General features: G+C 43.3%; 1 protein-coding gene across 15 annotated transcripts in view; it reads right to left on the bottom strand.

The window, feature by feature from the left end:
- Positions 1-25994, bottom strand: part of nrxn3b (neurexin 3b) — a 270562-nt gene extending 244568 nt beyond the window's left edge. For 10 of the 15 annotated variants that reach the window (XM_047574496.1, XM_047574506.1, XM_047574504.1 and 7 more), the window contains exons 1-5: positions 25723-25994; positions 21050-22175; positions 15862-15879; positions 15480-15506; positions 13426-13437 (exon numbers count right to left, since the gene is read on the bottom strand). In XM_047574496.1, coding sequence (XP_047430452.1) covers positions 13426-13437; positions 15480-15506; positions 15862-15879; positions 21050-21746 — 754 coding nt within the window. In that variant the 5' untranslated portion in view covers positions 21747-22175; positions 25723-25994. The remainder of the gene's footprint in view (positions 1-13425; positions 13438-15479; positions 15507-15861; positions 15880-21049; positions 22176-25722) is intronic. The other 5 variants (XM_047574498.1, XM_047574509.1, XM_047574511.1 and 2 more) reach the window with 3 other exon arrangements.
- Between the last annotated feature and the right edge of the window lie 847 nt (positions 25995-26841).

Below are 26841 nucleotides of genomic sequence, written 5' to 3'. Positions count from 1 at the left end.
AGACATATTGATCACTCATGAGAACGAGCCTTCACTGGCTACTGGTAAACTCACATTCCTGCACTGTCACTGTCGCTTGTATACAGGAGTGGTACAGATGAGAGTATTTAAAGAAACAAAAATCTGTTGTTGAAAGTTGAAATTCGAAAGTGGAAGTTTGGACTGGGATTATTCTACCAGGCAGTATTTACTATGTATGTAAAGCGTCTTAATAAAAAGAAAAAACAACCCACACCCTTTGCTCCGTCTCATCCCACCCCATTACTTCCTGCCTCTCTCCACTGCTAGGTATCAAACAAAGACGTGAAAGCCCTGCACAAAATTAATTACTTAATTAATTAAAAAGATATGGATCAAGAATATACGGCCCAGACAGCAAATATTCAGACAGTTGCATTCTGTTTCTCAGGGCTAAACTGACTCCGTCACACAGGTCCTTCAGTAGTGATGTAAACCCACTTGAAGTATATACCTGGCACTTTAGCATCCATCATTGTACTTCAAACACAATGTGGCTGGAAAACAAATAGTTTTGGTCCAGACGTTTTGCCTAGACTTATTTAAAAGGCCTGAACAGCAACCAGGAGAAAACGGTGCATTTGTTATGGATGAAACGTGTCACCCAATGCAACAATGTGGCTCTTAGGTGTGTGTTTAATAGTTTTGGGCAACAGTTGAGCTCTGTGGCCGAGAGGAATGAGATTTATTAAGCACTGGTTAAATTAGTAACATGTTAGTATGATGAATTCATTGCTGGTTTGGCCTTTTTTAGAAGACTGTTGTTGGAGTATGATTTGTACTCACACTCTAGATAAATAGCAGCAAAGCAACAAATATGTAAAAAGAGAAAATTTCTAATTCTTATTCAGAAACATTGAGAAATTGTGATGATAACTACAAAGATTTTCCCTGCATGTCATGTTTCAGATAAACCTGTACCGGTACACCTGTCAAAATACACTATAAAGTCAAAACGCCTTCCAGTGAGCGCGTTGGCTCAGCGCATTTCCATGCAGCTGATCGACCAATTATGGTGCTAATTATTACCTCTAACGGATCTGTCACACGGTGCAAACGTAGGGCAGTGGAGATCAATAGGATGTTAAATCTGCGCAACACGCACATGCACACATGCACAAGGCTGAGAGGATGATGATCAAACAGGATCAACCGCCTCTGTGAGTCTCACAGAGGACCCTCAGTAAGGCATTGAGGCAATAGGGGTTAATGGGTGCGCCGCAGTGCTTTGAGATTCGTCTACGAGAACATGCAAGCAGAATGTATTTTCTGCTCAGCTACAACCTCTTTAAGAAGAAAACAGATAAAAGAGTGAAATGATCTCATGTTTACTTAAGGCTTCGGGGAGGGTCAAGTCTAAGACTAGGGTGGATTGGGAACAGGTGAATGAGGGATAGACCGAGGGAGGGGAAAAAGAGGATTACAAAACATGACTGAACTGTGGCTGAACTTGGGAAAATGGTCGTGTGAGTAAGAGATGAAGCAAGAGATGAAAGTGGGAGAGGGAGACGAGTTAATCACTATGTTTACATTTCACAAAGGAGACGATGAAGGGAACGAGGGGGCGAGAACACAAAGTGAACTGATGACTGTTCGATAGTCGAACGACGCGAATCGTGGAGGTGGATGTGTGACTAATGAGTGAGGGGGGAAGAGTGACAAAAGAATGAGCACGAGAAAGGGAACAAGAGGGAGAAAGGGGACAAGAGAGGGACACGGAAATGGAGGAGCTCCAGAGGTGAAGTGAGAGACGGGACATAAACAAACAAATAAATACCAGAGCCTTGTAGTAGACACCCCTCGGTACATTTGTTGTGACAGCACCAGGGCCGCAGCTTCCACTGAGGACAATGAGGTCATGTCCTCACTATTTTGTTTTAGCTCGATGGCAGAGTTTCATCAAAATTACAGCAAATAAACTGCAAATGAAAATGACAGTGTCTAAACTTACCTCATACTTTATGTTCACACAATTTCTTATAAGAACATATTTTGACAAGAAATGTATTTTCCAAGTTTAACCAAGAAAATCAAAGAACCGTTTCACACTGTAACTTGTAGCTAAGGCATCACTATGTACCACAAAACGTAGATTTATTCAGTGTAAACCTACTTAAAGGTGGTGTTAACAACTGCAAGTGCATTACTTTCAGCGGATCGTGTTCAGAGTGATTTAACTTCAGTGGCTGATTGTAATTGGGAAGACACCTGTACTGCTTACACCTACTTAGAGTGAAACATTAATGGAAATCTACATTGTTGAGTTTTCTAGTTCTACATCCACAGAAACAGGCTGAAACAGAATAAGCATACTAGCCGTTAGCGTCTGCTTTAAGGAGGGTTCACTGAGATAAGGACACACTGTCAGCTCTCAGGCAGTGGCCACCGACAAAGAATCAGACGAAACTCACAGGAATAGTCAAAATACCGACACTGCTGTCTCATTTTGAGGCTGGAAGGCAGCCGGATCGTCTCCGGTGAGATGCTTGTGCGTGGTGTTTCTGCTGCTGCAGGGGGCCGTTTTAGTAAGCGTGCATGTTAACGGGTTAACGTTTAAGGAATTCCAACGTTCGGGACGGTTCGGTTCAAGCTTTATTGGACATTTTTTTGCCGGCAGCGAGAGGCGACGTAAGTGGGGATTAATTTAAACACCGCAACGAGTCAACATATCCCATCTGCCAAAGAGGTGTATTGACGCCATCAACAACGTCAACACATTGCAGCCAGCACTGCTGTCTTGTATACGCTGTGTTTATGCTGTTAAATTACTGGAAAATGTCTCATTTAAAGATTAGCTAATAAAAGCGAGAGATCCAAATAAGAAATAATCACATGTAGGGAACACGGCCTCAGCTTTTCTGTAAAAGATGCACATAAAAACACTCAACGCTGACTGCAGACCAAAACTTAGGGTCCCTGTGCGGCCGATCCTATTTTCAATTCTCCCAAAGTCAAACAGCACAAGACAGCACACGTGGCTGGATACGCGCAACACAAACACACAAAAAAAACGAGCACACTGCAAAGCATAGCATAGTAGTGGGAGCTGATCAACGCTTGATTATCTTCCCTCGGTGCAGCACACCCTAAGCAGAATCAAATCGGTTGCCTTCATTAGCATATCATCTGCATAATGGCTCAGCCAGAGCAAGGGCATTTGCCTATTACGTGGCTTCTACTGTGTCTCATTCTGAAGGGGTTTAGGGTTAGAGATCCTCTTTCATTTTGTTACAACTAAGCATATGCTGGTGCTCCTTTGAGTCACATGGCTGACTTTGATATCTCAACTTGCCAGTTAATTGAGAGCATGATGGAAAAAAATGATTCAACTGAAGATAATTTTTTATCTACTCTGCACAATCGCCGAGGTTCCTTCACTCACACGTCCCATTATCATGCTCTTTGCCGCACATTAACCACATGGGCATTGTACTGTACCACCAATATGAACTACCTTCGTGAATGTATTTTAGTCTTCTGAACATTTCTCCTTGAAGTGCCTTATATAATACACCTGGAAAACACGTCATGATAAAATGATATATATTAATTTTGATCGTTCCGCTCTGATCACACAAAAAGACCTTAACGTCCTCGGGAGCTTTTCCTTCAGTGTGTTTCAGGACAAAAACGTTCTGTATTAGCAAGGCTCTTACAATATTTATCGCGCGCCACTTAAAGGTTTTCATTCGTCACCTTACAAAGGTCCGCCCTTGGTTTGTGCCACAGAATTGCTCTTTCTCTCCACCTTTTTAACATTTCATATCCCTTGCTTTGCAGCTCCAATGTTAATAGAAGCCACGGCTATGTTCTCCATTAGCGCTGGTTCTTTTTCTTTCAATAAGGACTCTTTCCCTTTATCACGGGTCGGAGGTGAAAATTTCATAAGCTTTCTGAACACAGACGGCACCTCGGTGCAGTGATCCGTGACTACGCGGAGTTCAAAGTCAGGAAAAGGCATCCCCTTTGTGCAGCCGAGCAGCGCTAGGTGCAACAAATGGAAAGCCTAAGATGCCTGTCACTGACGAGGAAGAAAGAGGAGCCTAATTTGGGGTCTGCACCAGGTGTGTATTTCAATGGGACTGGTGCCCCTTTTTGCAACCTTGCTGCAAGAGCAGACTGAAGCGCATGCCTCTCTCAGGAGCTCAGATGTTGGTATGCGCACAGATACTTGAAATTTCCAAGTCAAATAAGCCTCACCTCGTAGAATGAGTCAGACAAATCCTTAAAAAAAGTAGTAGAACGGGTAAAAACCTTTAAGAAGAAAAAGATTCTTCATAACGGGCTGGAATAAATCTATTTAAAATGAACTAATCAGAATTGGTAAGGAGAGCAGTCTGCATTGGAACATTTGTCTCTGTATATTCAAGTAAGTATTTTACCAAACGTTACTGAAGTCTAGTCAGAACTTTCCGTCTATTCTAATTCATTCAAACAGGAGATTCACACGGACGACACGCAAACAGGAATGGAAAAAATAGCTCGCTTGACTGAGGTAACAAACACAAACTGAACGGATGAATTAAATGAAGAGAGTAAATAAGAAACAGATAGAAAGAGGCAGCATGTTCCAACAGCAGCCCCTGCTTTACTAACCATTCTGCTGCCATGTTTGTTTACTTTCTCCCTGGTGTGAACATCCATGCATGGCTGCAGCCATCACATCTACACATGTCACCCCTCTGCACAATCACACAACGCTCCGCACACTCGTTCCTGCGTATTCCTAAGCCTTCCGAGCGCTCATACTTAGACTCTCACAATGCAGCCCTTCGAGCCACATCTTAACCTAGTTCTTCGCATAAATCCTACTCATAAGGTCTGAGGCACTTCACAAACAATACACAGCATTCCGGAGGTTTCAACCGAACGCGCACTACTACGTTTTTTTTTTACTTGAAAATAAGAGTGTGTCTGACACGTTTATGGCAGCTTTCCTGACTAATGAGCCGTAGAAACACTCACTTTTAATTGCAACACTCTGCGGTCAACAAACACTGACTGACTCGGAAGGTACAGCGAGAAGATTTCAACTCGCATTCCCGTCCATAATTATGCAGACGCACATTTATGTAACGCGTAAGCAGATTTTGTAGTTGCCGCCGTGTGTGAACGCCGCACATTTCACTTTTTGCCTGGTGAAAAATGATAGTTTAAACATTTCGCGCAAACATACTCGATACTTTGTTGAGGACGCGGCTGAACTAGGAGCAACGTTCTTTTGGCGACCGGCAGCAACGCAAATAAAGGTGGACAAATATGTCAGTTACATATTCTCATGTTCATTCTCTCACTCTCTCCCTTTCTCTCCCCAGTGTTGCGTAACCGCTGACGCACTCGTGATCCGTGAAAAAGTGGGAATCAGTTTTGCTCGGTTGATCCCAGAGGTCAGCAGCAGAGAGAGAGAGACAGAGAGAGAGAGCAGAGGGAGAGGGCTAAAGGGAGCACAGGGCTGAAGGAAAGTGAAAAGGAAAGAGAAGGAGGGAGAGCGCACCAATCATCATGTTGGCGTCAGTGGGTTGGTGTCCGGATAAGATTTGTGCAATGTAGCCGACAATGTTTTCTGAACCTCTGCCCGTTGTCCGGGGGAACCAGAGATACAGGAAATGGCTCAGAGACAGGCGACAAGACAGAGGAGGAATATATATATATATACATAATATGACAAGAGAATAATGTAAATGTAAATTAGAGGGAATCAAAGACCAAATAATAGTGTGCAACAACAGAACAGAGAAAATAAAGCAAAAAAAACAAACGAAAATGTGAGAAAGGAAATTAGTACAGAAGAGACGATCAATACTCCCTGAGATTATAGAAACTAATGTAATAAAAGCAAGGCAAAGTCTAGTCAATCTTTAATAAGCAATTTTGAGCAATTTTTGCTGTGGCTCGAGTGTAACCGGGGCTGCCAGGGTAAATATTTCTCAAGCCAACCAGCGTCATTTCTGAAACAATGAGCCGCAGAGGAAATCCATAGGTAGAAATGGAAAGCCACGTGCCTGTATTTTCAGACCGCTTGAGTCGCAGCTGATCGCCGCTAAAATCAATTCAACCGATGCCCTCGGTTTTTCGCAGCTTCGAGACAAAGCTTGAGGAATGCGATGTAGCTTCAGAGTGAGTAATGAGGAGAGACAAAGTTAAACTGAATTTCAGGATGCGCGTCTGGCCATTAGCAGTCGTTTATCAACACGACGGCCGACGCTCGCCGAGGCCAATCAGTGCCAGCTGGTGCTCTGAGTCTATTGTCTGAGGCATAACGGGAAAATCCCCATCTATTGCCTCCGTGACACTGAGGGACGCAAGTAAACCCAACCGCCGATGACACGCGGAGCCTGCGCCTGTTTCGTGCATTACAGAGGACACGGAGGGACAAATGCTTCATTTTCCCACATGCAATCATGTGTCAGTGGGTTAAGGACTACGTTTAGAGGAGGGCGATGCTGAGCACATGTTTCTGCATTTCTCTTTTTTAAGCAGCAGCGAACCATTTTGGCAATAATCTGCTTTTACAGAAACAATGGAGTCCAAAGAAAGGTGTTATGTGCTGTTATATCCCCTTCCCAACTATCAGGACCTCAGCTGTCTTAGCAGATTTCTTAACACTCTGAGGGCCATAGGCTGGTTGACATCTCCAAGCGCTAACAGACAAATTGCATTTTTGCGGTCATCACAAGCCTCCCGCAGCCAGACTCAATTCTCACCAGCATATTACACTGGTAACGCGCCATTTTCATTTCATTATGGCTGCGATTCAGCTGATACGGAGAAGAAATATGTTGCATTTGGACGGTCCTACAAACAACCGGAGCCATGTTGGTGAGAACGGCGCGTACAACAACTACACTCTTATTCTTTAGTCCATCACCACATGAAGCCTGCAGAGACGATTCGATTGGGCCGGAGGATGTTTGCCAGAGCATGATGTTCCCAACGCAGCGACTCCAGACCAACTCTCCACCGCAAAAGCGTGTGTGAGGGACATTTGTGCTGGCTTCCAGGCTAGGTCATTGCAACAACGCACAAAAACACACATCCCTAAAGACGTCCCGGAAAGTGTCGAACGCTGCATTCACTGACGCTGTCATGAAAAAATCAGTAAGACTTTATTTCCATGAGTTATCTGCTGGTTTTTCTCTTCATTCGCTCTCTATGCTCCACTGCCTCTCTGTATCCTTTTCATCTTTTGTAAAATTTGCAGGGAAGTCAGCAACAACGTCTAACTTTATATTCCACTAAAAAAATGTCTTCCTTTCATTCCAGTAATCTCTTTGCATTCCTTCATTACAGGGTTACGTCACAGAGTTAATTCTTGAGTGTGAGGAATATATTAATATTTGGCTGCTGTCATGACAACCTTTAACAAAGGTACCACATGTGGCAGCGGGCTAATGTAACCTTGGCCTCACTGGCCACACAAAGAGATGTGGAGCAGGTGCCGACATAATTTCTCACACATCCTAATGTTTTTTTTTTTTTAGTTGTAGTACTGAGCCCCAACGACACTGACTCAAGTCGTCACATGAAAAATTAAGTTGAGTTTCTGCAAAAGAGTTCAGTGTCCAATGCACATGGCGAAGTATGACATGTCTGAAAACGGGACCTTTAGTTTTCTAGCATCTAACCAGTATAAATGTTTCATTACAACACTTATACATAATATATATTGCAACAGAAGAAAAATGACATATCATGTGGGTTTTTTTAGCAACAAACCGCTATTTTTGTTTGTATCATTCGAGATAAATAATGCATGACCACTGAAAATAAAGGTATAGCATTTATAGACTATTTCTTGGAAGTACAGGGTAAAGGGAAAACTGCCGTTACCCTGTTCTGTAAATATTACTGCAATATCTCTGGGGCAGAACTGGCCAAGTAAAGGGAACTAGCCAAAAAGTTTTTAGGAGCACGGACAGAGTTGTACATAAATCCCTCTGAAGCCTGGCTGTATCTGCGGACAGGCAGTAAGCGCTCCCTTCTAGAGCCTGACTGATGTGAGGCTCACGATGTCCACAGGACTTTGAACTGGGGAACACGAGAAAGATGGGGAGGAGGAGGCAGAGGAGGAAAGAAAGTCAGAAAGGCTAGCTAGAATACAGAGGCAGACGGACATGAATAGGGTGGGACAAAGGCAGAGAGAGGAGTCAGAGAAAGGTTGACAGGCAGGGAGAGAACACACAGAGAAAGAGAGAGGGACGGAGGAAGAAACTGAAAGCGTCCCACAGAGGCAGCAAAAATCTTGACTGTGGGAAGCTGCCGGCGAGACTTTGCGGGGATAATTAGTAAGAATGACTCCAGAAGTGGAGAATAAATTCTCAGTCCTAAACTTTCATGCAGAGGGATTAGACTCAGGCTGAACTCCTCCCTCCCAGCTCTCGAACTGCTCTTTAAAGTGGACCCGACCGTGGAAGTGCAGTTTCATAACAGAATAAGATATCCGCCACTTCCGTTCCATCCACACTGCAGAGAGTGAGAACAAGCATAGGAAACAACCAGCGAATACAGCCTTCAGCCACGCCAATTATGTTATTCCACCACACAGTTTTAATTGTATGTGATAATACTCAAATTGTGATTAGACCAACAAGGTTTTAAATGAAGTCTGGATTGCATTTGTGCAAAGTGTAACAAACATTTAGTCATTCCCCACTGGGTGCCTGCGTTCAAATGAGATTCATTAAGGGTTCGTCATTATCAGAAATATTTGAGAGAACAATTTGTTACAGAATGACGAATTTTAAAGGGCGCAGGAGTTTCCAGTGACAGTGAGCTTTGGTCACGCATTTAACAGTCAATCTTGTAATTAGAGGAAGGCCATCAAGTAATGCTGGCACCGAGACCCGCAGGCGGCCTCGCCTTCTCATCTCCGACACTGAGTTAACCGGCAATACCCTCATGAATACCATCCAGATGTCCACTGGAAGCACATCTCTGATGAGACGAGGGGGAAGAAATAATGATGCCACATGTCAATGAATGCAGCGTGACCTTCAAGTGTACTTAATATCTCAGTCTGCGCTCTGTTACAGTAAAATATGTTAATGGAGTTTTCAATCAGTGGATTTAAATTCAGCCAATTGCCTAAAATTATAGATTTTAAAAGGAAATTCTGATTATGATACATACACACTACAACCTACAGATAAAGCTAAACTCAGAGGACTTCATTTGTTGCTGGTTTTTATATCCTTGTGGTGTAAGGTTAAGGAGAAACTTCATGTTAAATCTGAACACACTAGGATATTATTGAGGTGAGGAGCACTGAATACGACACCTCGTGACAAATGGAGACTGTGCTGTAACAACTTTATATGACTGTAATTATTTGAAGTGGAAAGAATTACAAGTATGCATAAGAAACTCCTTTAATAGCAGATCTTTGAAACTTAGCATTACTGGATAATCGAGGTCTGGACATGATTTCTCCTCAGATAGTCAGGAGATGAATCAGAGAATAAATCGGTAGCATTACGCATCTGTCAAGGTAGAACTAACAGTTCAACTCACTGTAGAAAATATTAATCAAAATATTTCCTGTTTTTCATTATGTTTCCTCTGTCATTGCATCTGTAACCTCATATCTGGAGATACATGATGTGTGACTGCAGAAGAAGGGTTTGTACAGACAGAACCCCAAAACAAACTCAATGAAATAACGAGAATAACAACAATAACGGCATTAATAATAACTACCACTGTGCTGCAAACCCAGGCCCTTACGGTCATCTCTCATTATCTCGATGACACAGAGGTACGACCACATTTGGAATGTCAGCTGTAAATGAGGCTGTTAATTTGTGCTTGGACTCACTTTGTGTATTTCACATAAAGGCTGTCCTATTTTCAGTCCTATTATTCCCCCAAGAACAGACCGGGTCAAATTCGGTAAATGAAGTTGTTAAATGTTGCAGCTGTACGAGAACGAGTGACTTTGACGTCGCAAACAGGCATTTCATATTTAAACAGACGAAACAAGCATTAAGATCTGAAAGCATCTGCAGGCTGGAGTGCAGCATGTTACTAACTGGAGCAATGTTGCTAACTGGAGCACAGTCCCTGGTCCACTGCCATGGCTTATAAAAAGTTTGTTATATCGTCAAAGCCATGCATCAAAAAAAGTCACATCTATGAGCCAAGAACAATCTGGACCACTCTGATTGCAAGGGACTAAAACTTGCGCTATAGATGGCCTGGGTTATATCGCCATCAGACCCAGATATAAGTACAAGAATGACAAGGTGCTCTATTTTTTTTTTTTTATTACAAATAAGCGGCCTTGCAACACTGACATGCACGCCTGGCCCCTTCCTCTGCAGCTATCATTTTTCCTCCAGTTCCTTGCCTTCAACCTGCTCCCCACTTTCTCTTGAGACCATGCTCCAGGACGTTCTCCCCAGCCTCCCACTTACTCTGCCCTCTGATCACTGTGCCATTTACAGTACATACACAAGTGCAGAGACATGATTTCAATAGCACAGGGACCTGCTGCGAGGCACGTCCTCATTTTAAACATCACATCCCAGTATTTCACTGTAAAGAGTCATGTAATAAGTTATGTAACGTGAACGCCGCCTTGGATGTCCGTGTGTTTTAGAATGATCTCTTATTATGGTTAAGCATTTTTTTGATTAAGTAGCCAAAATGTTGACTCATGTTCTTACATAAGGACATAAGTCAGAAGTCTGGAGTGTATTCAGTGACGTACGCAGGGGACCACAGATTTAGATGCAATCATTCACACTTACACCTATGGGTAATTTAAAGTCCCCAGTACATCTGATTTACATGTCCTTGGACAGTTGGAGGAAACTAGAACGCCCAGAGGAAAGCCCCACGGACTTACACGGAAAGAGCCAGAGCTGTGTTTCAAACCTGGGTCCTTCTTGTTCTGTTATGCAAGAACGCAAACAACAGAGTCGCTGTGGGACGGATCGCTGATTACTACCCTATCATGCTGATGTTACAGAAGTGCAGGGAAATTCTGTCTTTGTTTTTACTCTGTCCAGAACAAAAGCAGCTGATATACATTCCAGTCCAGTCTCACTGAAATCTAGGGCTGCACGATAAATCATTAAAAAAATCGCAATTTCAATTCACACATACACATGATCTCATTTCGAAACACAACGATTCTTACGCATTTTATTTCGCAAACAAATGCTCCCATTTCTTTACGGATTTTTTCCCACGGCCCTAAAGTGTTGCCACTGACTCCTCCCTCGACCTATGGTAAAGCATCTTTACAATAAGTGATTCCGTCAATGGAGGAAGCCCGTCTGCAGTTGAGTGTGTGGAAACAGTGAGAGAGAGAAGTAGAGAGATGTCAGCGGTAAAGAGAATTAAATGGATGGCGAACAAGCCTATTGTTCAAACATATGCTCTACATTCTAAGGTAAGGGTGTCAAACTCAAATTCATAGCAGGCCAAAATTTAACAAATGCACAAAGTCGTGGGCCATAATATTATTTTGTGCATTTGTTTATACTAAAAGTATAGCCACATAAAGCATTTTTTGCTTATGTTTTGGGGTTTGCATGTAATGCATTTGATAATAATAGAAAAAAGGAAAAATTTGCAAAAGGAAAATTAAAAATTACTATTAATGCTATGGGTCAAGTTTAGGCAGGACTTCCACTGTGATTTATTTACATACTTTTGTCTCAGACCCTAAGTATTTGGGTCCTTGTTTTATACGACCCCCTCTACATACTCAGCAAGGGACTTTAACTAGTTATCATATTTCACTGCGTTTTCAATACTTCATTCTTCTTTTCGTTGCTAATGTACTTATCAATTGTATTTAGTCTCAACCCCTTGTATTATATGTTACCAGATATTCTGCCTCCCACCTGTCCGGAAAGCTCCTGTTTTCTGCCTTTCTTTTCTCCAGTTTTGGGAGGTGTAGCACTGTGCCGGTAGGGATTTGTAGTATCAGCGATACATGCGCTGTTTACCACCGCCAGCTCTAATAGTCACTTGGTATTTGGTCTCGTGGGCCAAATATAATTACACTGCGGGCCAGAGTTTGACACCTATGTTCTAAGGAAATCTCAATGTTTGATACTCTACTTGAATGACCATTTGAATGTTTTTGTTTTGTTTTGTTTTATTTTGTGAAATGTCATCAGTGCAATAAACAACTTGTAAAAACAAATCGTGCCAATCGTGTTTCACAATTTTTCCAGAATGATGCAGCCCTACTGGAATCTCACCTCTTACTGAAAGGTCCAAAAACACAGACTCACCAGAGATCAAATCATGTTCAACGATCTTATTCACCTCACAAATACCATTCCAACAACTGTCATATTTTAGCTCAGCAAGCATCCGTGGGTACAACTAACCAAAGTCACCATGACCGGCGTCACCTCAAAGGCCAAGAAGGAAGTCAATCTGTGAGAGATTTCTACACTTTCTGGAAACTAGTTCTGAATGCAGTCCGAGTTTGGGGTGATGGATTAGACTGATGGACAGGTTTGAGGAAGTTATAGGCCAGCAGCCCCAGCAAGGACATATTTCAGACACATATTACGAGACTGTGATCAGTCAGAAATATTAAATCTTAACAAGTAACAGCTTTACAACCAGTGCAAGCATGCATGTGAAAGTTAGCTCAATTAGCTTGTGTTGACCAAATCAGCCAACCCAAAACTGGGAATAAAAAACAAATGTCTATATTTGTTGAAATCAAAAACTGTTTCAAAACTGTTACTGTATTTTATGTTGTAGTAGCCATGTTTTAGAAAATGTATCTCTTTCTTTAAACTGATATCAAGCAACATCAAGCGGAAGCCAACACACTTAGAATGTGACATAAATATGACAAGAACACGCATCAACACATAGCTTAGACAAATGAATAATGATGGTATTGTCTACATGATTGCAAAGCACAGAGTCTACAGCTATGGCTTCCTTTAAATGAAGCCAAATGTCAACTCACATTCACCAATCAGCCCTTTTTCAACACAGTGAACTCATCTAACACATGCGTGTCTTCACACAGACAGTCTATTATTAATTGCAAAGACACTGAATTATCCATTGCAGAGCTTACAGTCAACATCTTATATTAAACAGCGATAATCAAGTGAAAATCACTTAGTGACACCGTATTCCTTTCCATCTTCACTCATCTCTCTGCTCACTGGCTCATCTTTCATGGAATAATAAATGCAGGCACTCGTTAGCTGGAAAACATCAATTCCCCTGATTTTCGCTTTCTCGCCCCAACACATAGACGAGCATGTGAATTCATTTCGCGAACACATAAAATAAATGATTTACCGGTGGGAGCCAAAAACTCAACACACATATTCAAACGCACGCACGCACGCACACACACACACACACACAGCGTGCACTCCGGATGAGAGAAGAAAAGGGAAAAAGCAAGTTCTGTACCTTTGTTTCTACCTACAGATTTCGCAGAGGAGAAAGGATCCGTAGAGATAAAAGAGAGAAGAGTTTCATCCAAGGCAGTGCACCGGAGAGAAACAGCAAAAAGTAGGGATAAGGTACTGTTAGTCGATGTCACGTACGTACACTGCCAACTGACACTTACATGCAAAAATGTTGATAGTCATGCAAATGGTGGAGCAATGGGAGAAGCACATGTGGGACGTTTTCTTTTCAAAATATCGTTCGGTGAATTGCATGACAATTAGGGCTGCAGCAACGCATCAATGTAATGGGTTATGCAGAGTAAATACGGCCGGCTCCCGCTGCCAGGCATGATGGAAATGAGACCTGAAAAAGCCCAAATCTGAGAGCCTAAAGTGAGGGAATGGTTTAAACGGATACGTAACTACATGAATGCTTTGTAAAGGCTCCTTAGAGTAGATGCTAATGAATAGCATGGCAACGGTGCTTTTAAGTGCATTTACAAGTAGAAAACAGTTTGTTTATGAACGTAGCATAAAACACATAGCAACCAAACTATGTAGATTTCAATTGGGGTCAGTTTATATTCTTTCATTGATTCCATGTTAAAATATGTTGTTAAAAGAAAATGTTTGAATAAGGTTTAAAGAATTAATGATGGAAATTATTGTCAATTAAATGCTTTAAGGATTACTGAAAATCTAAGTTAATAATTGTGAGACTAACCAGAAAGAAAAACAAAAAAAGATAAATTAACTGAATAAAAGCAAAAATAATTGGCAGCTTAATTAATGTGTGAATATGATTATTTGTAGCAGCCCTAATTACAATGTTATGGTCACTTCAGAAAGAAGCACAGCAAATTTGCACATCTTAAAATAGGAAGCGCGGGGGGTCTGGGGGTCATGCAGCTACCATCAGTACCAAAGACAGCATTTACAACACATTCGATATTAACTACTTTCTTAATTTTATATGGTCTAGGTACTTGCTTTACTTAAACGTTAAAATGGTTCGCGATCAATCAAGTTCAAAGTAGAACTCTATGCTAGAGCACAGCAGGAATAAACTTCTTCTTTGTAAGAAAGATTTTGGGAATTTGTTTGAAATTAAGCCTTCTGTATAAAAGTAAAGTCTAAGCTCAAGTCATTTTTGCTAAGATCACGGTTTCTAGTTTCTTCAGTCAGAAAAGATTGCTGATGTTGGACAGTTCAGCAAAATCACAAATTACATTCAGGGAGAATCACATCTGAGAATTACCACTACCTTAATATTTAGTGATAATGGAATTCATGACATGCTACATACCCATCAACTGAGGAAGCCAAAGGCAGGAATGATTGTTATTACTTTTATATGTCTTTGCCTGGTTATGGTTTGACTTCAGCAAATAATTCATGAGAGAAAAACCTGCTTTACTCACCCATCCATCCACCCCCCAGACCTCAAATATACTTCCTACTTTGTCAGTGGATGTAATGTATAAGCTGTGGATTTGTCCAATATTCTCAGTTTCCCAAAGGGATTCTAGTTTTCTTTTTACTACATGTACTTTATCTCACTGTGACATTTCTCCCGTTCCCTATTCTTCATTTTTTTTTCCTCCCTGTCACCAACGTGCCTCTCCTCCCTCCTCTAAGCTGTCTCCACAAATTTCAGTGATTTCCTTAACTGCCCTCTTGCTTCCCTGCGCCTCCCCCTCCGACACACCTCCACACTTCCTCCCCCTGACAGCGGACCGTGTCACTGCATGTTTGCTGCAGAACTGAGAATAGTACATAATTATGTAATACACGGAAACAAGGCTGAGGAGCAGAGAGAGAGAGAGAGAGAGACAAAGGTAAGATGTGGGACATGCCATGCTGCCATGCACCCCTCCCCGCCAACACACACACACACACACACACACAAATTCCCCCTCCCACTTCACTGCAGCAGCAGTGGGAGCACTGCAACACACAAATTCACATGGACAGGTAGCGAAGGCACACGGTGTAGATGTATGCCCCAAAACCAAGCCATGGGGTGAGTGAACCAAAATAACAGAGTTCTACAAAGGAAAAAGAAGAGAGTACCTTGCTCTGCCTTCAGGTGTGCGAGGCCTTGAAGAGAAAAATCAAACGGACGGGAACAGAGAGAAAAATTGAGAACAACAACACACCAATACTACAGCTGTATTGTCACTGTGCATGCTTTGCAAGATGGCAAACCATGGCAATCACACTAAAAGCAAAGCTTTCCCAAGTGCATTTGAAAGCTTTCCATTGAAATAGATAAATGACTAATAAGGGGAAGTAACACTGTATGTGAATATAAAGTAGCTGTGGGGACCGTTCGCAGAACACGTGTGAATTCTAAATGTCGTAACTGGATTACTGCTGTGTTCCCCTCTTGGATTTTTTAAAGTGAATAATTATTAATATAATGAAAGTGTGACCAACTCTTCTTGAGACTCACCTGGTTTTCTCTGGACTGCTGTGGAGTTGTCACAGGAAAAGCGAGAAAGCAAAGAGAAGCATCGCATTAGCAACACACAACACTTTCTTTTTGCATGTGGATCTAACATGCAAACCGTTATCACACTTCTAATCATTGCGTCGTCATGTAAGGGGAGGAGAACCACCCCTTGACATGCCTGGTTAAAACAACTAGTTCGTCGTAAACCCCTGTGGAAAGAAACACAGAAAATTTCATCTGTCCCGTCTTCTCAGGGAACCAGATTGACGTTACTCCAGTGGCAAACAACGCTTTCACATTTCGAATATTGTCACAGTACCATAATATTCCGCATCTCGTATCACACAGAGTCCCTCGCACACATGAAATGAACATAAATCCGCAGCATTGAGGATTTATGGTGTTGTGAGGCTTGTGGATCTCGGGATGCTTGTTAGCAGACCCATGCTTTTCTCCTCCACCTCCCCTTTTGACCCTTTAACCCACTTAATGTTTTCTTCACCGCTGACCCAAGATCAACACACCCTTGCGGTTCCTCAGGAGAATGCTCGCTGTGGGATTCCTGGTTGAGTTCACAGCGAGGCATGGCAACGGAAAAAGCCACACATTTAGGCTTTGTCCCTCGGAGCCAAAATCCTCACCAGAGTCTCACCCGTGGATGACACTTTGTGGGCATCAAACATGCCAGTGTGATTTAGGGAACGTGGAAGATCACAGCATCAGCAATTGCCGTTGCATCGTCTCTAGTCTCAAACCTGGAGCTCGCAACCGAAAGGAATATTAAAAGACTTGGCATTCGAATCTCTAAGGAGCATCGAAACCTGAAAAGAGGAAATGAAACTAACCTTAATTATGACAGACTACAGCAGACAGATAATAATTTGATTTAATGTTGTGACTTGATTGCTACGCGGAGGACTGGCCACTTTCCCACCACTGGATGCAGCCAGGAATTTTAATGTTCCATTTTTTTCTCTCTGGCATCAAGTCCTTGTTCAATGTTAAATTTAACTCCGCGAAAAGACAGAAATATCTTTCGAGAGGAGGGGCTGACAGAATAATTTTGCCTGGTGAAGATGAGGTGAGATTTTCTCTTGCCTCCTTAAAGGAGTCCAAAATGGATGCTACTTCTCCTCCCACGCATCAAAGATGACATTGGAAGAGGAAAGGGAAGGACAAAGCCTGGAAATTGGGGGAAGGGACGTAAGGGCCAGCTGATGGGACAGCAACGCGGTTCCAGTTTTCAAAAACTGGGAGCTGGGGGGTGACTTGGAATCCTTGAATAGATGTTCCTGCATCAGCAGATACACTTTTTTTTTTTTAACTGTGCAAAAACCGGGCAAATCTGCATGTACTGTGTGCATGTTTGCGTGCTAAATGCTCAGTTTCCCATGCAGATAAAACCTTTTCTCTTGATGCGACAGCGCTCTGAACAAGCCAATGTGCTGCGGAGGACATGTGGTCCGAGCGTAATCCCCCTGCTCTATTTTACCAGCAGCTTCACCACTCAAATCCAAACATAATTTTCAGCTCGGGCACTAGACGCAAATGCCCTCTGCACTGGAATCAGGCAAGTCCCTGCACCATTCCCCCCCACCCCCTCTTTTTTTTCTCCCTGACCTACTTTTTATAGTAAGATTATTGTAACTGTCATTTTTTCCATGTCTGTTTATTAATCCCCAAAGCTAAGCCTGAAGGCACCATTTCAGCATTTGCTTAACAGTTTGCTTGCCTTAGCCTTCAATTACTAGCCTTCCATCAAGTCACTGCACATTTTGGAAGCAAAAGCTGTTCCTTACAAATGCAGGATGTGGCATTCTAAAAGAGGAAATGGATGATCGTTTTTTACATATTCATTAGACAATCCAGTTCTCCGCAACCTTGTCCTCACGCATATCTCACTGTAACCATAAAACCCTGGGGTATTCGAGAGACTGCAGAATGTCACCGCCGCTAAATCAGCTGAAAAGAACGATACGTAACATCCAGACTATTATTATAAAACGCACTAATATTTACGCGGCTAATAACAGGAGCAGAGTCGGGCTGACTTTGAACGTGCCTCCGCGAAAAGAATCGGTTTAAGAATTAACAATGACAGCAGAAAGCACTAAAGCTACAGCGGCGGATGTAACTGCCCCAAAAGACACGTACATGGAGAGCGAGTGGTGTCTAATTTCACCTCACTGCCCTGACATGGTTAGTCACACTGATACGAAAGTCCTGAAAGTCACCTCCAAATAGGTGGAGAGACTGAACGTCGTGCTAGGCTGTGAGCTGAGATAGATTTTGGAGGAGCTGCAGGAGCTCGGAGAAAGGACAAATAAAGTCCATCTATCTATCTATCTATCTATCTATCTATCTATCTATCTATCTGATTTTCACTGGATGAGAACATGAAGTAGCGGTGGCTGTTGCGGGCTGTGATATCCCCACGACGGGAGAAATGCACATCAGAAGTGGGCAAACATTTTGGGAATATGGATGTTTTTTAGTAGCTCAGACAGGCTTTACCCCACTCTCCCCTCTCATTTCCTCATTTCACATGTTTTGCCCAGCTCCTTTTAATTCCCTTCTAGGCCAGTGGGCTACCGTTCTACCATTAGGAGCACGGCTAGCAAAACGCTTCCGAGGCCCAGTCCACTCAGTCAGTCAGCCATCTGCCCGTTTTAACGAGCAGCTCCGGGCCCTTGTTAATGTGTGCGTTTGCGTGCGCTGCAAATGTGTCTGAGTGAACGCACACGAGCCCTGGACCTTGCTGTCTGATAACGCAACGTATAAATATTCACAGGTTTGACAGATTGCTCTCGTCGCTCATTAATGTAGGGCACAATCACAGTGTACTGACAAAGACAGGTGTGCCGAGCAGTTGCTCATGTCCAACGGCAATCAAATGGTGAAAGTTTGATTGCTCGGAACACGCCCCGAAAACCTGGACTGCTTGAACAACAAGTATTTTACCACTTGTGGACATGTGGACATAACAATAAAGAAGCTTTGTGCTAGTTTGCCGACAGACAGTTTGATTTGACAGTGGTGTTTGCGCGGGCATTTTCCGGGCAAATTAGCCATCTCTGTTCTCATTATCCTCCTAATTATGGTCCCTCGTCTCTGTGGCATAATCAACAATCAGCCACATCAGTTAATGGGAAAGAAGAAAAGAGCAGCAGTCAGATCTGCTGGGGAACTCGCATGACTCCGCTTCTCTATGAAAGCTGAAGAAAAAGGTGTCTGAATAGATGTGTCTGTAAAAAGACGGACAAAGACGGAAGGGTGCGCGGCTATGTTCTTGTCCAACAGCTGACCTACAGGGATGAACCGCAGTACGACAGGCCGGCAGAGAATTCATTCGTCATTTTCTCTCTGCCCTGCGTTAGAGAGATGACTACCTTCCCCTGTCCCGGGCCGCCTGGCTCGGTCGCAAGTGCCCTCTTAAAACCTTGGTTGTTTTAACACCAAGATGTCATCGTTCCCCAGTCAGTTCTCAGACAAATGGACCACCTCATCCTCCTCTATCGACTCTTCGACACAGGCAGCGAGCAAATGGGATGAAGCGAAAAGGGGTCAAGTCCAGTCTGCTTGACTGCTCCGCGACCAGCACATCGTGTGCCGTCCTGAACAATGCCACAGGCTAGCGCTCGGGATTTAAACTGTAAACAGCTGCGTTTGAGCAGCAAACATTGGGACACATTAGGAAACCAAACACACAAAGCGCTCCACGGGATGAAGAATTACGTTTTAAATAAACTGGAAACTCATAGCACGTTAGCTGCATTAGATACGGTTTACAATAAGTGCTGCAGCTTTCAGTGAGCATTCCCCTGGTTTTTTGGCAAAATGGAGTCATCCCTCAGCCATGTCACTCTGATTTAGACAGGCAGGAAGTGGGTCAGCAGTGGAGGAGATTCGACATGGGTCTGTTCACACAACGTCATCTTCTACACATCCTGTACAACACAAGAAAAGAGTGAGGCGTGTAAAGTTATAGCGAAGTTGTGCGTTCAATGAATTTCTGGTCGAACCATGAAAAATTTGTATGTTGTGCTGTTGGGTATGCAATATAAATAAATGAAACAAGTTACTCCTGGTATCAGCTGGCATTGATCTCAAGGCTACAAGCTGCTTTGAAAGATGCAGATTTTAAAATTAAGCATCTCTCAACCAGTTGCAGCTGTGCCATAGCTCAGTGTACAGTACAAGATAAAATATTGTTTTCTTAGGAAGATGAAAAAAAAAAAAAAAAAAAAAAAAAAAAAAAACGGGTGAAAATGCATCAAAAACAGCTCGGGTATCGATCCCTGCTGTCACCGGACCATTTGAGAGAATACAGAATTTCTGAGCTTAAAAGGTGTTGAGACAGAAGGGGGTAGAATATTGTTAAATGGCTGCATCCCATTACAGTCCCCAAAGAAGGAATAGCCTTGGCACAGAAGAAGAGGAAAAATAGATGAAGTTGTTTCTCATCCAAACTCTGTCTGTACCTTCAGGTCCCTGCAGCAACTTGCAAAATCTGAATACATTTGATGGGAAAAAAAGAGAACTCAGTGTTGTACTTTTAGTCATATCAGCTAATACCGTATCCACCACTGCCTCATCAAAAGTAATAACTGTGAAGGGAGATGAAATGCTGAGCACATCACCTCCAATTTACCTCCCACATGAAATATGAAGACTTTCTAAAAGAAGCTGTAAGACCAACAACCCACAAAGAAATATTGAGATTCCATGTCCTGAGTGAATTAAATCTTTCAGACACATGGGAGGATGGCTGCTCTTGCTTTGTATAAATTACACTGCTGTGTAAACCCTACAATGCAATCAATGCACATTTTTCAAAGCATTCCGCAAATGAAGTTTGGTGTGGCACAAATTACATTAGGTATAGTGGGAATAGCAACAGTTATGGAAAGTAAATCTCATTTCTGAACTCTGTATTGAGATTTATGGTGGAGCAAAATACAGTGAGTGTTAAGCTACATGTTTTGAGACTGGGTTACAATATTAAAAGAAAAAAAAAAAGCAATTATGAGGGGTCAATAGAACTGTTTCTACTGTACACCTGGAAGCAGACAGCAGACCTGCTATCAGGTCAGATCTATATTTGTAAAGAATCTCTCTGAATATTTTACTAAAATTTTAATCAATATTCAGTGCTTGACACAGAATGCTCTGGAGCCAGCAGTCTTACCTTCGGTGCAGTATCGACCTACATATCCGGTTCTGGAACAGTCACAGTAGGTTTCTCCATCTGCCAGTGAGCAGATCCCGCCATTCTCGCAGGGGTTCTCTGTGCAAAGGCCCATCATCTCCAACCGTACTTTCTGACTATTGATTAGCGTGGGCAGCTTACTCCCATAACTGAGGTCTGTGATAATTCCTTTGAACGGCGGCAGCTCGCGGACAGAGGGCAGGGTGATGGCAGATGTGCGGATGTCCCCCGGGAGGCCTCCGAGAAAGAGGTCGCTAACAATCTTCATGAACTGCCGCTGGGGCCGCACCTCTTCCGTCTTGGTCTGGCCGTCCACGGCCAAGCCAGTCCGCAAATTGTGCCTGTTGATGGCGGCAAAATGCCAGCGGTTGTCGTTGACCTGTTTGTCGGAGGTGATGGTGGTCTCGGCGCAGTCGATGCTGACGCGGAGCTGGAGCCTGCCCTCGGACGTGGTGAGGAGCAGGAAGTCGCAATATCCGCCGTCGTCGAAGTAGAGCAGCAGGCCTTCCGATTCCGAAGTCTTGAACTGAAACGTCAGGTCGCTTCTGGAGCTGGCGTCCCAGCGCTGGTAGCGAGCCCACTGACCTTCAGAGCCAGTAAACTCCAAGCCTACGCTCAGGCCCAGCACGGTACTTAGCAGCACGAGGAAATGCCCCGGCAGGATGTTTGGATTCATTGCAGAGAATAACAGGGTGAGCCAGACGAGGGTAAGAACTGGGGGTAGATCCTCAAAGTGACAATAACATCTGATTACGGTTTCGCTCCAGGGTTTACCTGAGGGATGTTATATTCCACATAGATAATTTTACAGTCAAGCAGACAATGCAATATCCCGGTTTTATTTCAGAGCCAGACCTAGTGTTGATAATGGACGGAATCTAATCTCGCCAGCCAAGTCTATGCAGAGATATATAGAAAAATATCCAGTTTCCACACAAAGTGGACAAGTGAAAGCGCTGTGATCAAGCTGATCCTTAGCAAGTTCTGTCAGTGATTCAGGGCTGCGTCTTGTGATTTTTCTTTGAGGCGACTTCCTGGATGGAAGCACATGGCGGTCATCGATGGTCCGGTTCTGTGCCCCATGGTTTGATCCTTTGCTTCACACCTTTGAGAAAGATGCAGGGGAAAAAAACAAACAGACGACAGGTAATGAGTACAGGCGTAAGTCATGTTTCACGTCAAAGCCAATTAGCGAAGAAAACACAACATATCGTAGATATATATAATTTTATGGTAGGCAAAGTTGTGTTTCTGCAACAAAAATATTATTTGTTCACACTTTCAGTGTGCTATTGATTAAAGTATGAGGAGCTTATAGTATTGTTGTCACATTATTGTGGCTTTTATTTGTGAAAATAAAGCCAATTCAAATGAAAAACTGCATTCATACCAGGTAGAATTGAGAAAGCAGCGATTAGGCAAATAACGCCAAACTGAACAGACACTAAGAGCACCATCCTATGCATATTTGATTCTCTGTGCGGCCATTAAATATCACTAGACAACCACTAATAACACCCATCAGGAGGTTTACAAGCATTTTATGCAGGGTTGCCCATTTTATTATATAGATCAACGCAAATAATCTTCAGACTCTCAAAGCCTTCGCTTGGGCTACATTTCCAAATAGCGCTTGCACAGCGTTACGTGGAAAAAAATAAAAATAAATAAACTTGAAACCACCCCATACACTGCTGTTGTTGATTCTGCGACGGGTGGTAATCCACTGAGGTGAGCCACAACATGTGTTGCGTCTTAAACACTAGCCCGGTATCTGTAAGGGCCTGCTGGGATCCTGATAAATATGACTAATTATCCAGCACCACTCTCTTTCTCATTTGCATGTCTTTGGGGGATTACAATCATAAACAGCTATTCAGAAAGATGTAAGGATGGCACCACTTTGTATTCAAATCGCGCTCTATTAACATTTCCTTTTTTATTTCTTCCAGTGAATACATATTCAAAAAGTTTCCCATCGCCCAAACCGGGGTGACACTTGAGCCGCATATTAACTAGTTCACCAGCCTTTGCAGGCTAAACCACCTAGTTCTGTTTAAATTTGCTCAGCAGAGCCGGAGATGATTCACGCGGCGAAACCGTATACGTGTGTGTACTCTTCCAGGCCTTTGCCCTTGCAATTGTTTTGGCAGCGGACTGCCCACCAGACAAACGCATTGTCCAATCATGACAGTAGCACAGAACCATGCAACACAATAGGCCCTTTAACCACCTGCCCTGAATAGTTAATCTTGCTGCAGCAGGCGAGCTATTGAATTCTAGTAACTGATACCTATGCTAATGCACCATGCGAGTGTGTGTGTGTGTGTGTACCCGTGCAGGGGTGTGCGTGAGTGTGCCTCTCTGACGACACCGGAGTGCCTGCTTGGATGACTTGTCTTTGTCTTAAAAGGGACTCTGTGAGACAGCGGGGAGGTTAAAAGGTTTTGTGTGGTGAAATAAGTCCCGAGCGCAGCTGTGTCAATCTAAACCAGCCTATACAGAGGTGTGTTTTGTGCCGTGTCCTTTAAACAAGCAAAGCTCACTTTGCCCATGAAACCTGAGACGCCATTGTCTGGTAAAAAATCGGCCCTGGCCTCTATTCAGTTAACATGACTTGCTATGTGTGTGTGTGTGTTGAGTATTGTCTAACTGAGGTATCAGGTGTCCCCTGCAGGCCGTGGATTTGACGTGAATGCTAACAACGCTAGCACATTCCCTTCCACTTAGCTAAAACTCTTTAAGACTCGAAAGTAGCATTTGCCCGGCTACTTCAAGGTTACTCTATTTGACATTTTACATTAAATGTTGTCTGTTAAATTGCTGGAAATTTATGTAACAAATTCTAATTAAAGCCGGTCCACAGGGTGGCTAACCCATGGGCTAAGCTAAATGCGGCTAATGTGGCGACAAGTCAAATTCGTATTTTACTGACACTTTTCCTCACAGGCATGTTATGAAAGATGTCCTTCAGCACACCGCGCGCAAAGTAACAAGCCGCCGTTGACTTCTTCTTCTTAAAGAAGCAATTTTCTTGAACAAGCATGAAAGAGACTTATGTCGCGTCCGTTAATTTAAAAAAAAAAAAGGCTTCGTGTTTGAAAAGTGTAAATTGCGGTCACCAACCTCAGCCTCGGCTAGCTTGTTGCGTATGCGCACATCTTCCGGGTATATATATACATGTTGAATTATTGACTCGGGTATGAGATGACCCGGGAAACCGCCATTGACTGACCATGAATGATGTATTGATGCTTCGGCGCAGCAGATTTATTGGCATGTTTTGTAATGCAGCCGGGCCTCCATCACGCTCTGGAGACCCCTGCGTCCCCCGCCGTGCTCCCTGTCTATCACACAAAGCTTCAGCCCTGAGGAACGATTTAATCCGACATCAGTCACAGCACACAACGGTACACTGCATTAGGAGTGTGTCCGGACCTGCTAGTGCACTGCTTGGGCAGACTGGAGTCCGCTGACCGTGGAAAATTTTGGGGTGGTGCACGCGATCGCCTCCAAAAAAAGACATTAAAACGTGTATTTCTAAATCATCAGAGCACACAAATCTGATGGTTCCTCACATAAGAGGCGTTTCTATTATATTTAAATGCAGAAACTTCACCACAGCAGCAGCAGTAGTAGTAGCAACATAATCAGGCACCAGCAGGCCTTTTACTGTCATTGAATAAAAATTGTGCAGTTTCCCATTCAACATCTGCACAAGCTCCAGTTGGTGCAGTGGAAAAAAAAATGGTCTGCGAATTTAACACGCATTCATTAAAATGGCCAACAGCGTATGGAGGAAAAGATAAAGGTGGACACGAGGTCACTGTTAACTCTGCAGAGACTCGTAAGTTCTTGCAGAAACAGCTTATTGAATTATAGTGATGCTGTCTCCACTGAAACATCCGCGATGGGTATTTCAATTCCACTCATGCTTTAACCAAATTGCCCGAGATGATATGTGTCATCATTTTTACCAGCTAATGGAATATTTAAAAATTTCAACTGACAGAAAAACGCCATAATCGGATAAATCCAAGCATTAAAAAAAGAAAAAAAAGGGATTGTTTTTTTTTCTCTTCAACGGCGCTCCAGCCTTCCCCCTGCTTCTCGCACGGTGGCACTCTCACTGTTGCTCAAGGGCTCACGCAAGCATTTCGAAATTACAAAGTGACATTTGGAACATAAGTCTGGGTCGAGGAATCATTTGTAAATCGCCACTACTTGCGATATTTTCTGGGTTTGGTGTTTTTAGGCGTTCGAGAGAGAGATTTCGCGGTTCGGGCGGACGGAAACTTTCCATTACTGCGCTCTGCGCGCTCATTCACCTCAAATAGTATTTTGTTACAGACACTCTGATAAGTCAAACGTGGTCTCCTGAGATGCGCTTGTTTCCCAGCCCACAAACCAACCGCTCCTCTGAGGTTAAACTGCGGGTGAGAGCTTTCAAACTAATCATCCAAGCCGTCCCTCTGCGCGTAAATCTCCCCCGTCTCATCCACAAACTCAGACCCAGATTCCGTGCCCAAATTCACCGAGAGTGGAATTTCTCGCGGCGAAACTTCAGTATCCTTCAACAGCAACATCTTTACACAACATTTAATGACTGAGGAAGGGGGTGTTAAAAGAGAGCAGTTTTAATGGTCTCCTACCTTTCCTGCGCAGACACGAAGACGATTCCGGACGGATAAAACTCGCGTTATACAGCGTATTATAATAATCCAGAGTAAAATTCAATCCAGAAAGAGGAGTGTTTTAATTACAGCGCGCTCAGGAGGCGACGGGATGCCGATGCTCGTGATGAGGCGGTTCCTATAAGTGAGGTGCGGTGGAGGAAAAGGCAGCGGTCCCTGCTTCCTCCGGCTCAGCGAACGCGCATCTCTCAGCTCGACTCACTCAGCGCAACTGCTGATGGGCCCCTGGATTTCTCCCACACTGACGCTCTGACCCGCCTTCTACAGAGTCCTCTGCGCGTAGAGGAGGGTGGGGGGTGGGAGACCATTCCGTTTAGAGAGAGATACAACAGCCCCTCAGGACGAATTACCATTAATGAAAATTATTCATTCCTTCTTTCTAGATAGAAATCGGTTTGCAGTTAAATACAACTGCATGTGCGCTGGAAATGATGACAATGAACGAAACGCACAGGACGTTTACCAAAATATGCACAATCATACTTGTGCCCTTTTTTTTTTTTTTTTTTTTTTTGCTGGTGTACATCTTCCATCCGAGGAGTTGGCTGTCAAAAATATAAAGGTTTTAAAGGTGTCAGCTGTCTATGCAGAGGATTTCCTTGCCCCGGAGCTGCTTCTGACTTCAGTTCAGCATACCAAACGTGGTAAAAGGAAGCGCGGGGTGAAAATGCCGCATGATATATTGTGAAATCTCAAGTGTTTTAGCGCCGAAGCGGCCGCATGGGGAGTTCAGCACCCTGGACAGCACCTTGGCATTTGGACCAAGGTGCTGGACTCCAGATAGAAGTGAAATTTTGCATGTTGTCACAGCGGTACTTGATGCTAGACTGCTGTCCAAGGTGCTGAAAGCTTGTCAGGGGCAGAAAGGAGAGAAAACCTTCCAGGCATGAGTGGAAAACTGAAGAGATCGGCAGTACTCTTGACAGTGGATATCTTATAAAAGGCCGTTTAAGGTCGGTATATAGACCAGATTCTGTACAAGGTTCCTTACGTCTCCTGCTTCTCTTAGCAGTGATAATGATGATCTTTAATAAGGCGGTATACAACCCTCTCTGGGTCTGACATGTGTGGTGCTGT

Source organism: Mugil cephalus, chromosome 21, assembly GCF_022458985.1.
Source record: "Mugil cephalus isolate CIBA_MC_2020 chromosome 21, CIBA_Mcephalus_1.1, whole genome shotgun sequence".
Classification (NCBI taxonomy): Eukaryota; Metazoa; Chordata; class Actinopteri; order Mugiliformes; family Mugilidae; genus Mugil; species Mugil cephalus.
Note: the sequence above shows the minus strand (reverse complement) of the source record. Positions and strands in the feature narration are given on the sequence as shown.